Raw genomic sequence first — 14,028 nt, 5'->3', positions numbered from 1 at the left:
TAAAGATTCTAAATAGATATTATCTTGTAAACAACTTAAATTATTAAAAAAAGTCATAACTTATTTAATATACATCTTAATTGATAAACTAATTTAAACTAAGTTATTTCAAGACAACATTCTCAATTAATCACCCAACAACTACGTTATGAGAATAAATTATCATTTTATGTTTAAATCATAAATAATATACAAAAGCCTATTTTGATTTGCATTTCTAATTATCGCTTTTTATTTTAATCACATAAACAAATGTAAAATGAATTATATATGACTTAAAATTGATTTTATTTTTTATATTAATTATATATATATAGACTAATATTCATATTCCTTTATTAGTTCAAAAAATATTTATATTAATGAATCTAACTAAATAAACTATTATGTTTACTTTTTGATTTATCAATTAATATATTTTAATTTTAAGAATATATTACAAGTATAAATTAGTATGAACTTATAACATGTACTTTTAATATTAAATAGATTAATTTACTACATCACACAAAATAGGAAACTATATATATTAAATAACAAGAAAGTAACCAACTACGAAAACATGACTACATTTTTTACATGTGACAAATTTCATTAATCATCAACAATGTTTTATATTAATTAAAATTCACATTTAAAATTAATTTTTACTTAGTTGATAGTACTTTTTGCTTTTAAAATAATTTTAAGCCAAAAATGCTACTAAGAAACGTAGGAGTATTAAACTGCCCTACAAGCATTATATATCAGTAAAGATATATAAATTTATACAATTTTAAAGTTTAAAATTATAATGGAATTGAACATATAAACTATTAGCCAAATATATTTATATGAAGTATAATAGAAAAAAATAATTTAGTCAAACAATTAATTGTTATGTAAAACATTTTTAAAGTATTTTTAATTTATAAGAGGGAAATTCCAATGTTAACGTTCGGAGGAATATCGTGTCCAACGAATTAAATTAAAATCTTAAAATATTTATTACTATTATTACGTATTTAAACATTATTTTATAATTATATAAAAATATAATTATAAAAGTTATAAATATATTTTACTAACCGAAAATTAGAAATTGAAAAGAAACTACACTTTCAAATGCAGATATTGATCACTGTATTCTTGTGATAATCAGAACTTTTATGAATAATTTTACACTATTGTAAGATAATATATTTTTAAAGTCATTCTAATCAATAATATATAGATAAATAGATAGATAAATATAATTATTTAAATTTAGGATTTAAAGAAAAAATAATATTATATTTTAATTTCTTAAATTACTTGATAAATTCAATAATAATCAGAATTTTATTATCTCAAAAATTAATAATTTATTAAAAGACTCATCACATCATTTATAATTATAACAAATGAGATCTATTCACCTACTTTTAAGGTAAATTTTCACATTTTTTCGTACCTATAAAACAGTGTATAATTATTTAAAAAATATTTTAAAACAGATAAATTTTATTCTTTAGATCATAAATGACGTAATAAACAGATCATCAAATAATTTTTTTAATGATGGACAAAAAAATCTTCTATCCAATCCAATCGTTGTAAAGATAATCAACGTGTCGTGAATGTAACACTGCTACACACAGAGAGAAGGTGAGGGGGAGAGCCAATCAGCAATGTCCGGATTATCTTCATGGAACCTTACCATCTTCCCCGACACAACTCTCTCTTTCCCATGGCGCCCTTCTCTTCCCTCTCGCCCCCTCTTTTCTCCCCCCAGAAAACGCAAAACCCTTGTAGTCCTAGCCATGGTCTTCGGAGGAAAGCCTACCGTCCTCGTGGCAGAAAAGCTCGGTGACGCCGGTATCCAACTGCTTAAAACTTTCGCAAACGTGGACTGCTCTTACAACTTGAGTCCCGAAGAGCTTTGCACCAAGATTTCACTTTGTGATGCTTTGATTGTGAGAAGTGGAACCAAGGTTACTCGGGAAGTGTTTGAGTCATCTATGGGAAGGCTCAAGGTTGTGGGGAGAGCTGGTGTTGGGACCGATAACGTCGATATATCGGCTGCTACGGAACATGGATGTCTCGTGGTTAACGCGCCTACTGCCAATACCATTGCGGCAGCGGAACATGGGATTGCTTTGCTTACTGCTATGGCCAGGAATGTTGCCCAGGCCGATGCTTCTGTTAAAGCGGGTTTGTTCTGTTTTTTAACGTCATTTAGGCATTTCTTCAAATAGTTTCTGTGCTCTTTTCGTGGTGTAGCCGTATAGTTATAAATTGGTACCGATTTAATGTATTAGTTTCACTGCCGAGATTTAAAAAGAAAAAAAGCTTGAAACTTGAAAATCATATAAACAAGGAATGACTTGAAAGTTGGAATTTTTTTTCATTATTCTTAAATTTCTAACATTTAAGTAGGAATTGGATCCGTCCAGGGAAATGGGAGAGAAACAAATATGTTGGGGTATCCCTTGTGGGGAAAACACTGGCAGTAATGGGGTTCGGAAAAGTTGGTTCTGAAGTAGCCAGGCGTGCCAAGGGACTTGGAATGCATGTAATTGCACATGATCCTTATGCCCCAGCAGAGCGTGCTCGTGCCATTGGCGTGGAGCTTGTGACCTTTAAAGAAGCATTAGTAACAGCTGATTTCATCTCCATGCACATGCCTCTCACCCCTGCTACATCAAAAATGTTCAACGATGAGGCTTTTTCTCGGGTGAAGAAAGGGGTTCGTATTGTTAACGTGGCCCGTGGTGGTGTTATTGACGAGGAAGCTTTACTACGGGCCTTAGATGAAGGGATAGTTGCTCAGGTATATGTTCATATATATCACAAGTCTTGCAGCTTAATTTATAGCCTTTTCACACTTCTTTTCATTGCTACTTGATATATGATATAAGCTAAGTGTCACAAAATATTACATGTAGTTAGCAATTAACAAAAACCATGGAACTAATCCTGGATATGCAAAATGATTATTGGTTAAATATATTATAAATGCAATTGATTTCATGGTAAAAACTGTGTGACGTATTGTACAAGGCAGAGCAAGTGCTTGATATGCAAAAGTAAAAATATAAATAAGAAGATATTTGCTGCTTGCTGGTTGAACGATCATTTATATGTTTTGTTTGCAGGCAGCACTTGATGTATTCACAGAAGAGCCCCCTCTACAGGAGAATAAGTTAGTTTTGCATGAATATGTGACTGCAACTCCTCATCTTGGTGCTAGTACCACAGAGGCACAGGTACCTACATGACTACCTAATTATGCTTCTACCCTTATTGTACCTCTTCTTATATTGGTTTTACTGCCTTATATTGTTACCAGGAAGGTGTAGCCCTTGAAATTGCTGAAGCTGTTGTTGGGGCTTTGAAAGGGGACCTTGCTGCTACCGCTGTAAATGCCCCAATGGTGCCTGCCGAGGTAACATCTCAAAATTTGTTTTTTCTTGTATATGTTTCTTTTTGCATGATGAATAAAGATTGGATTGCCCTATCTGTTTTCACAGTGTTAAATAATTCTTCACTTAATGCAAAAAGTATTGTATCCTTTATAAAAAAAATACTCTAATTTCATTGAGATGGTCTAGAATTTTCTTGGATGTTTGTCTTTGTTTGGTAATCATGTGCATTTCAAGTTTTCTTGTTTCAATATCACAGGTGCTTCTAGAACTTTCCCCATATGTTGTGCTGACAGAGAAGCTGGGTAGATTGGCAGTGCAGTTGGTTACAGGTGGAAACGGTGTGAAGTTTGTAAAGGCGACATATGCCTCCTCTAGAGGTCCAGATGATCTCGATACTCGGTTGCTCCGAGCTATGATAACCAAGGGTCTAATTGAGCCAATATCTAGTGTTTTTGTGAACTTAGTGAATGCTGACTTCATAGCTAAACAGAGAGGACTCAGGTTAACTGAAGAGCGTATAGTATTGGATGGTTCACCCGAGAAGCCACTGGAGTTCATCCAGGTTCGAATTGCCAACGTTGAATCTAAATTTGCTAGTGCAATGTGTGATTCGGGTGAGATTACGGTGGAAGGAACGGTGAAAGACGGGAAACCCTATTTGAGCAAAGTTGGATCCTTTGGTGTTGATGTAAGCCTTGAAGGAAGTATTATACTGTGCAGGCAGGTTGATCAACCTGGGATCATTGGGAAGGTGGGGAGTATACTAGGTGAGGAAAATGTAAATGTAAACTTCATGAGTGTTTGTAGGATTGCACCTGGGAAACAAGCTGTGATGGCCATTGGTGTGGATGACGAACCCAGCAGAGATGCGTTAAAGAAAATAGGAGAAATATCAGCTGTGGAAGAGTTCGTGTTCCTAAAGTTGTAACAACATGTTACTGTTCAGGAAATGTAGTTTTCTCTCATTGATTATTGTGGATTCTCAAATAACCTGAAAATAATACTTCTGATCCATTTTTGTTTAGATTACCTTCAGGAATTCGCCATGGATTTTACTACTTCATCAAAAAGATACGTGCATAATTACATTTTTCATCTTTACAATTCTACATTCAAGCCTTTAAACCCATGTCTCCAACTCCAGGGCCCCAGCAGAAACAATCAGGACAACATTTTTCAAGTAGAAATTTTCCGATTGCGCGGCCCATCTAGCAACACTCATATATCAATCTTTTTAAAACAAAATATTCTATGAAGATAAACATAAAACTTAAAACTATGTGATACATAATTCAAACAAAAAACGTAAAAATCTTAATTACAATTCAAATAGAATTAAAGAAAATTTATAATATTTTGAGATTAAAATGAATAATTTAAAATATTAGAATAAAATAATTAAAAAATTAAAAATTTTGAATGTTAAGACGAAATAATTTAAGGATTGAGAATAAAATCTAATCTAAAATAAAAAAAGAAATTGGATTGTCTTGTACCAAACAGACTGGATATTGTGGCTTGTGTGTCATCTCGTAAACCTGGAAATAGTAAATCGGGCATTCGGTCTAATAATTAAAAAAAAACACAATTACTTTTATCCGAATTAACATGTAAATATATCAAATATATCGTATTGAATAATTTTAATATAAAATTATTTTAGATACATTGAACTTTATTTATTAATTCGATTATATTATTGAACTTTTATTTTTTTTTCATATTAACTTTAGTTTTATATTCAGTTATATCACTCTATCTTTAAGTTACTAACAGACAATATCATAATTAACGTTTGTTGATGTACTATGACACACCAAAATGAATATATTTTTGTGAGATTGTTATGATGCCTAAAATGACATTGTTTTAGGCATTGAGTTTTAGAAGTGTATCGATTTTGCCATTGAACTTTTAAATAGTTTATTTTTTTCACATTAAATTTTTCGTCCGCTGTCGGCAACCAATCACTACCCATCATCGATTGTCTTTGCAATAAAGTCGACATCAAAATGTTCACATTCCACTCTTCATTCTTCTCATATGATTAGTTTTCCACGAAATCCACTCAAAATCGACGAAATTAAACAAAAAAATCTATCAATTTTTAGATGTTTGGAGACTTTCTTAGATTTACATGATTTGAAATGTTTGTTCATAAATTTGAACTTTGAAAAGTATTATTTCAAGAAGATGAACAACATACCTCAAAATTAATTTCACTGGATGGTAATTGAATATTAATATGTCAAACTTTGAAATGAATTTTATCGATTTTGAGTGTGTTTCGTGAAAAATCAATCCTAAAAAAAGAAAGAGTAGTGGAATAAGAACTTTTTGATGCCGATCTTGTGGTGAAATATGATCGATTATGGACGGTGTTTGGTTGTTGGTGATGATCAGAAAGTGTAGTGCTAAAAGAGAAAACTGTTTGAAAGTTCAGTAGTAAAATTGATACTCTCCTAAAGTTTAATGTCTAAACAATGTTGGTTTAGACATCCAAATAACCGTACTTAAACGATGTCGTTTTGGTGGGACATTCCATGTTAACAACTATTAACTATGTTATATTCTAATTATTGACTTAACGATGTAGTAATATAATTGAATGTAGATCTAAAATTTATTGTTATAAGTAATAAAATAAAATTTCAATAATATAAATAAGGTAACTAATAAAATTTGATAATATCTAGTATAGTTTTACCTAATTTTAAATAGCTTTAGTGGACGCTCAAAAGGTAACCAAATGGGAAACTCAGCACGTGTTAAGCAGTGTTTTGAAAACCAGACCGGACCGGTCGGTTCAACCGGGAACCGCTGTCTGGTCCGGTTCATTCTACACCGGTTAAACTGCTACTAGTGAACCAGAAGGAACTGTTGAACTGGTTGAAAACCGGTTCTGATTTTTTTTTTAAAAAAAAAATAAATCAAACGACGTCGTTTGTTAAACGAGTCGAGTCGAACTCAAAATCGTTAAAAGTAAGCTCTCAATTCGACTAAAAAACTCACGAGCTAAAAATTATCAAGTTCAACTCGAACTTGAAATATAATATTGAAACTTGAACTCAAAAAGGATATAGCTCAAAAAAAATTAGAAGCTCGATTGAAGCCTGAAATTCGAGCTCGATTGAAGCAAAAGAATAGTTCGCTCTGTGCTCACCAAAATGCTCCATGATTTTGAATGTTAAATTACCTCTATTATTTATAGAAGTCAGTTGAGATGCTCTTCTATGTTTCTTAGCCATGTGGGATTGTTTTGTTTTCATATTTTTACTCTTTAGACTTTTGTGATGCTCTTCTATGTTTCTTAGCCATGAGTGATTTTTTTTTTAAAATTAAACCAATCGACATCATTTGTTATGATTTTTTTAGCCCCAAATTTATTTTTTGATTATAGTTATATAATTATATTTATTATTTAATATGTTTTACCTTAAATATTATGTTGTAGTTGATTTGAATCATTTTGTTTCACTTGATTTTATGGTTTTTAACTTATATATGTTATAACTTGCTTTGAATATGATTTGTGATATAAAAAACTGTTTTTTTATTAAATGTTTATTTATATTTTTATTTAATTTTTTAAATAATTAATTAATTATGATGTCGTCCGATTCTTCTTATTGGTCTGACCGATTGAACCAGTAAACCGGTAATACGGTCGGTTCACTGACGGGTCCGATTTTGAAAACCATGGTCTTAAGTGAAGCGGCAGCAATACAAGGTGGAGTTGCCAACGCATGCCAAAAATAAATGAAAATAACAATAAAACAATTGATAATAAAAACAAAAAACGTACTGGAATATAGAAAGAAAATATCACATAGAAAGAAAATATCATAAAAATAAAAAGAGAGTCTCATAAAAATAGAAAAAATATATCATAAAACTAAATGATTTAAAAAAAAGTGTAATAGAAAAGATTTGTAAAAAAAAGTGAAATAGAAAATAGCTTTTCATAAGAAAAAAATTACTAAAACTTAGAAAAATTAAAATTTTCTATTAAATTATTAAAAATTAAAAGAAAGTAAAAACAGAAAAAATTAAAAATATGAAACTGAATGAAAAAAAATAAAAAATAGAAGAAGATAAAAAAGTAAATATTATTGATAATCAATGAATAATATTGAAATTAGTATCATCACCAATCAAATAAAAATAAAAGATAGAGAAAAAATTAACAGAAAACTAGGGCTTCCAATATGTAAACAAAAGAGTTTAAGGAGCCTCAACTTATTATGATTTACTGATACTATTTCCTTTTACTTTATGTTAATTATAAAGTAATATTTATTTTAAGTATTTTTAATTATTTAATAATTAATGTTTAGTCACTTTTGAAGGGGAAATGTTTTAGTCCGTAAACAGCCGACTTTATCATAGCTGGATGATTAAGACTCTTCCAAAGACGAGGAGCGAGGCTGCAAACTTATTTGCTAGTGTGGTGGATTGGAATGAGGTAAGTAGTGGATGGGTTTGGGAGAGAATTCGAGATAAAAAGGAGAAGGTGCAGTGGGGAAACCTGATATGGTTTTCTTTGCACATCCCTAAAATGTCCATTATTTCTTGAATGATCATCTTGAACAGGATGACTACTAGAGATAGGTTTATTCGTATGAGGATGATTTCGGATGGAAGTTGTGGGTTGTGTGGGGGAGGAGGTGGAAAGCAGGAATCATCTTTTCTGCGACTGTCCTTACTCATGTAGTGCCTGGAATTGGATAATGCAGGCGTGTAGGTTGCCTTGTAGGTCATTGTGTTGGGAGGATGCTCTGAATTGGGCTGTGGAAAATCTAAGGGAGAATCTCTTATTGTTTGTATTTTAAAGTTGGCTTGGATTAATTTTTTATACTTCATTTGGGAGAAGCGTAATTGCATATTGCTTAGGGGTTCCTCGTGTGCTGTTGATGAAGTATTTGAGTGCATTAGAGGGGTAGCTAGTGCTCGGTTACAGGGGTGTAGTATTAACAGGCCAGATAGGGTGAATGTTCGTCTTTGCTTGAAGGGGGGGATCCTTTGATTTGTTTCACTGGTTAGGTAGCCGGTCTGTGATGGTTGGTTGTACAGGGCTTTGTGTTGATTCTTTGTACAGCTTTACTGTTTCTTTTTGAATTATGGAATGAACATGACTTATCCAAAAAAATAAATATTTAATCACTCTTGCAGTTGTTTTAATTATTTAATAATCAATATTTAATCATTTTTATAATTGTTGGTGTCCTAACGCGTAATCATTAAGAATAATTACAATTACTATTACAATGATTAAAACATGAGGATTAAAGATGGTAACATGATAATTTGCATTACTGGGGCAGTACAATTACAATGATTTGCTTAATTATATGATCAAACCAGGTAGTAGTGGAGCAGGAGTAAAATGACTAAAAGGAAAGGCATTTGCGGGCCGCAACCCAAAGACATTTCACCAGACACCAACTTCCATGAACCCATCCTCGGTGGCACAGCCCCTAAACATACCAGTGGTGTTGAACCCACAAGCCACTTCACCATTTTTGGAAACAGCAATCAGCCCAGCTTTCCCTTCATCTAATCTGTACTTTATTACATAATCCACCGCCTCATGCAGATTCAACCCTTTGTATTCCATCACCGCCGCCACTTCCCTCGCCAGGGTGCTTCGAATGATGGCTTCCCCTTCCCCGGTGCATGAAACGGCCACCAAGTCACAAGCGTAAGTCCCTGAGCCAATGAGTGGCGAGTCACCGATCCTTCCGATCATCTTGTTCATGAGCCCACCGGTGGAGGTGGCGGCAGCGCAGTGACCCTCCTTGTCAACCACCACGCACCCCACTGTCTCTGGAGCGTAGACGGTGATTGGTAGACCGTTCATCTGTATAGGACTTTCCATAGCGGTGCCGCCACCGCAGGTGCAGAGGGTCGGGATACGGTAGTCGAACTGATCAAATGACAAAAGTAGCAAAATGTAACACATGGACATGGTCCCCCCCCCAAATCACGTGATTTGCTGAATCAATAAACAAAACGTACCAGGATTGAGTTGGCCTCTTTTGCCAACTTAAGCATCCCCACATTGTCTTCCGTAATGAAATATTCATTGTCCACCAACTCCACGCCCTGCACAGAATCCAACATTGAAGTTGTGCGTGGCTAAGCTTATAAGCACGTAGAAAGCTAGGGAATCGAAGATTCCAAACACAAAAACGAAAACATTCGGGGACCGTAATAAAGTGCTGGCTAAATTGTCGAAAAACCAGACCTGTTTCCTTGCGAACTCTTCGGCACCCGCAAAGGCCAGATACGAATGTGGTGTTTTATCCATTACAAGTCGGGCAAGAGACACCGGGTTCTTAACCGTGGTCAAGCCCGAAACGGCGCCGCATCTTCTCTTCGGTCCGTCCATAACGCTGGCTTCCATTTCCACGGTTCCGTTCTCTGTAAGGGCGGAGCCACGCCCGGAGTTAAACAGTGGATCCGTTTCCAGCTCTCTCACCTGTACCAACCAAAACCAAAAATATCAGCATAACGTCACCAGTTTTACAGAATGGAATCTCCCGTTTTAGATTATGAAACGAAAGAGAAGGTTTACTAATTACGTACGACGAGTTCAACGACGTCGATGGCGGGGAGGTTAGAGCGGAGAGCAGAGATTCCGATATCAAGGCAACGAGTGAGGAGTCTCTTAGCATCCTCTTGCCTTTCTTTAGGAAGATTTGGGTCTACACCAGCGCCGCCATGCACTGCGATTGCCCAAGCACCCATATTTTGTGCGTCTCTGATTTTTATTTTAACTCCACCACTCGCCTTCGCCTCTTTCAAGAGCTTTTTGCTGTGTGAAAGAACTGAAACCTTTGGAGCCCTTTTATAGAGGATGACGGACTTGAAACAAACTGTAATCTGAGTTAAATTTGGGTAGAATCAGGGATGGTTACGGAGATTTTTTCTCTTTTAAATCTCTCTATGATGTCCTACTTGTTTTGGAGGATGGCAATTTGATTTAAACACCTTTGTCTGTAATGGAAACATCAAGGGGGCACCATAGCTTATATAGACCTCATTTCTACCTTCTACTTTTTACTGTTGCAGCCACGCTGGATATATTTATTACCGTTGGAGTCATGGTGGAATAAGATTAAATCAAAATTATGCGTTACTTAATGGAGTCATTTGTCAAATCTATAGGGATCGTCATTCTTTAAGAAAATAAACTGTGTTTCTATTCAACTTAACCACGACAACGTAATAACAAATTGACGACAGTTAATACATCTCGATCTCATAACGCAATAGGAACGTAAAAATATGAATTATCCCACGTATTAGTAATATATATTTATAAATTTTTTAATCTTAAAGAATTAATTGCTTAAATCTAATATTTCAAGAAAAAATTCTTTTAATCATTGAATTCAATCAATAAATTCGAATTATTATAATTAACTTTCACTGCAATAATAATATGATATTAATAAAAAATAATGTACCACATTATCAATATAATGAGAATTAAAGTAATTATTTAATGATTAATTGATATCTAAATAATCAAATATATCTTATACAAATTAAATGATAAATATTAAAAATTTGAAACAAAAATGATAATGTAATTTATCCTCTTTTGTTTAGGAAACGAGATAAATAGACTATTTTTTATTATACAATTTTTAAATTGATCTCTTAATTTTTTGCGGCTTCAAATATATTTGAACAAACTACTTTTAAGATAATAAAATAATAATAATACTAATCAAATTAAGGTAATAAAATAATTTAATTTAGACAGAATATAGTAAGATAATATCACCTTTGAAAAACGTGTATCCAAATAAATATCAATAATAAAAGAAAAATAAGCCACAACGAAATTTCCACACATTAAAAAATTGTGTTATTTCTTATAAAAATAAATTTTGCTATTTATTTTGGAAATTCCATAAAACTCGTGGCATGAGATTAGAACAAACGCGCTTTGTTGAAGCCGAAAGTTGGAACAGGCTCAAGGGGAACGTGCTGAATTAAGCCAATTTTCCAATTTCCACTCCATCTTTATTTTGTCTATCCGCTTGCTTACTCTTCTAATTAAAGTTTATCACATTTTACTATAAATACAGAAAACAAAATGAGGCCATCAGGTTCAAATATTTTCAACCACGTTATATTTATCATAAACTTAGATCCATCAAAATCTATGAATAACGCTACGTACACCGTTCAAATCCATGTTTCACGTACTATTTTTTTTTTGGTACACACATGTTTCACGTACTATAATTATGTTGAAAGCCAACTTGGTGCGTTCAAAGTGGTGGCTGTAGGCGGCGGACAGCCAAAATAAAAAGAAAGAAAAAGTAAAAGTCAGCGGGTCAAAGGGTCGCTGGTTCATGGGATCATCAATATCATCATCACCATTATCATAATCTGAGAGATAAGGCTGCTGGTGATTGGTTAGATTACATTGAAATAGATGACTAAGTTAATGTATCATCAGATATATCTGTCCATAATAAGCCTTCTCAGATATACCTATTCTATTCAAATTCAACGTTGCTTGAAATTTAATATTTAAACATATCAAATTCAAAAGTGTATTTCTTTGACAGATATGGAAAATCCCGAAACGGAAAGGGACGGCACGTCAGCTACACGACTTTAAGTGGACATTATATATTCAAGATCTTCCACCAACTAAACTTGCATGATTTACACTTGGTTTGAATTCACAAACAAATCATCAAAAAAATATCGTTTCTTCTCCAAAATCAATTAATACATGTTTATATGAACAAATAATAACACTGATACTTATTTATTAACATAATTTAAGAATATTACGACCAAAGGAGTCAGTTCAATATCAATGGATTGGTATATCATTTTAAGTTGATCATTATTTTTTAAAATACTTTTTATATATTATATAATACAAATATACCTCTGGTATATATTTATATATAAATATAAGTATTAAAATTATAAGAAACACTAATCTAGACTACAACGAATATGTAAGACTCTAACAACCTAAAATCTAACTGCATAATTATTTTTTAACAACTTATACCTAACTTCTTAACATCAGACTTACATGCTTCTTAAAAGTTGGGACATACTTGACTTTAACAATTTCATTTGCTACTTTTTCCGATACAAAGCTTAAATCAAGTTCAACATGTTTCATTCTTGCGTGATGAACATGATTTGAAGCATGCACTATAGCACACCATATAACAGGTGTAGATGCAAGATTTAGGCCAAGCTCAGCAAGAAGAGACTTAATCCCCATGGTTTCACACATTGCATTGTCTAAACTTCTAAACACTACTTCTACAAATGATCTAGAGACCATATTTTTCTTTTTCCAGCTCTATGCTACTAGATTACCCCAAGAAACATGCAATGCCCTGATGTTAAACGCTTATCATCCACATTAATTCCTCAATTTGAATCTGAATAACCTGTTAACCCAGTTAGGGATGTAAAAGCTTGAAACAATAGCCCATGATTTATAGTTCCTTTGAGATACCTTAGGATACGTTTAACCGCCTTCAAATGTTTGTCTAACGGAAAGTAAATGAATTGATTGACCTTGCTGACTGCAAAATTAATGCCAGGCCTTGTATTAGATATATGTTGAAGAGAACCTATGACCTGCCTGTATTGTGTGTGATTCGGGAAAGAATCACCATCACTAGCTGAGAGGTGAGGAGTAGGTCATCATAGGTGTTGGAGTTGGAGTAGCATCTAACATATCAGTTTTCTGAAGAAGCTCGAGAATATGCTTTTCTGAAGTAGCATCTAACATATCAGTTGGAGTACATAATTTTTTTTTCTTGGAGTAGCATCTAACATATCAGTTTTCTAAATTTAGATTTCCAAGATCTTTAAGCGAAAAAATCAAATTAATTCTTCTTATGACCTCATTAACCTCTTCTGCGTTTGAACAACAAATTACCACATCATCTACATAAACCATAACATAGACTTTATGGCCTTTAAACTCTCAATAATATAAAGAGGCATCTTCCTGTGAAGCTGAAAATTGTAACTCTTCTAGGAGACACGACTTAAACTTGTTGTACCATGTTCAGGGAGCTTGCTTAAAACCATACAACGATTTTTTTTTCAAGCAACAAACTAACCTCTCACCCTTCACGCTTTGCTGTTCAAACCCTGGTTGCTAGTGCATGTAGACTTCTTTTAAATCTCCATTTAAAAATGCATTGTCAACATCAAGTTGCCTCAAAACCCAGTTATTGGCGTTTGCTACAGTAAGCAAAATCCTATCACCGGCTTGACCACTGGAGTAAAGGTTTCATGGAAAACAAGCCCAGCTTTCTGTGAATATCCCTTTATCACTTGCCGTGCTTTGTATATCTTATTTTTTTGTAAAAAGTCACTTACATCTAATCGGTACGCGATCAGTAGAAAAAGGAACTAAATCCCACGTTTTTTTCCCACTGAAGTAGTAAGTTCCTTATCTATTGCTCGACGTCATTCTTTTGAAAGCATAGCTTGATGAATGTTAGTAGGTTTACAATGACCAAGTATTCCACAAAACACCTTTAGCTTAAAGATTCCAACTTTAGATATTGTAACCATCGGATGTGCCCTTATGGTATGGGTAGTAGATTGCAAGACTGCAGAATGTTGA

General features: G+C 33.3%; 2 protein-coding genes across 2 annotated transcripts; one reads left to right on the top strand and one right to left on the bottom strand.

Moving 5' to 3' along the window:
- Window positions 1–1,601: 1,601 nt before the first annotated feature.
- LOC120155685 (D-3-phosphoglycerate dehydrogenase 3, chloroplastic-like) lies at window positions 1,602–4,345 on the top strand. The gene is made up of 5 exons (XM_039167182.1): window positions 1,602–2,172; window positions 2,415–2,791; window positions 3,117–3,227; window positions 3,311–3,406; window positions 3,643–4,345. The coding sequence occupies exons 1-5, from the start codon at window positions 1,650–1,652 to the stop codon at window positions 4,312–4,314; spliced, it is 1,779 nt and encodes a 592-aa protein (XP_039023113.1). The 5' UTR covers window positions 1,602–1,649; the 3' UTR covers window positions 4,315–4,345.
- A 4,326-nt stretch (window positions 4,346–8,671) lies between these two features.
- On the bottom strand, window positions 8,672–10,200 carry LOC120155686 (probable isoaspartyl peptidase/L-asparaginase 2). The gene is made up of 4 exons (XM_039167183.1): window positions 9,975–10,200; window positions 9,634–9,867; window positions 9,405–9,491; window positions 8,672–9,312 (listed from the first exon to the last, which is right to left on the bottom strand). The coding sequence occupies exons 1-4, from the start codon at window positions 10,134–10,136 to the stop codon at window positions 8,818–8,820; spliced, it is 978 nt and encodes a 325-aa protein (XP_039023114.1). The 5' UTR covers window positions 10,137–10,200; the 3' UTR covers window positions 8,672–8,817.
- Between the last annotated feature and the right edge of the window lie 3,828 nt (window positions 10,201–14,028).

This window comes from Hibiscus syriacus, unplaced genomic scaffold (genome assembly GCF_006381635.1).
Source record: "Hibiscus syriacus cultivar Baekdansim isolate YM2019G1 unplaced genomic scaffold, ASM638163v2 tig00111201_pilon, whole genome shotgun sequence".
NCBI lineage: Eukaryota > Viridiplantae > Streptophyta > Magnoliopsida > Malvales > Malvaceae > Hibiscus > Hibiscus syriacus.
Note: the sequence above shows the minus strand (reverse complement) of the source record. Positions and strands in the feature narration are given on the sequence as shown.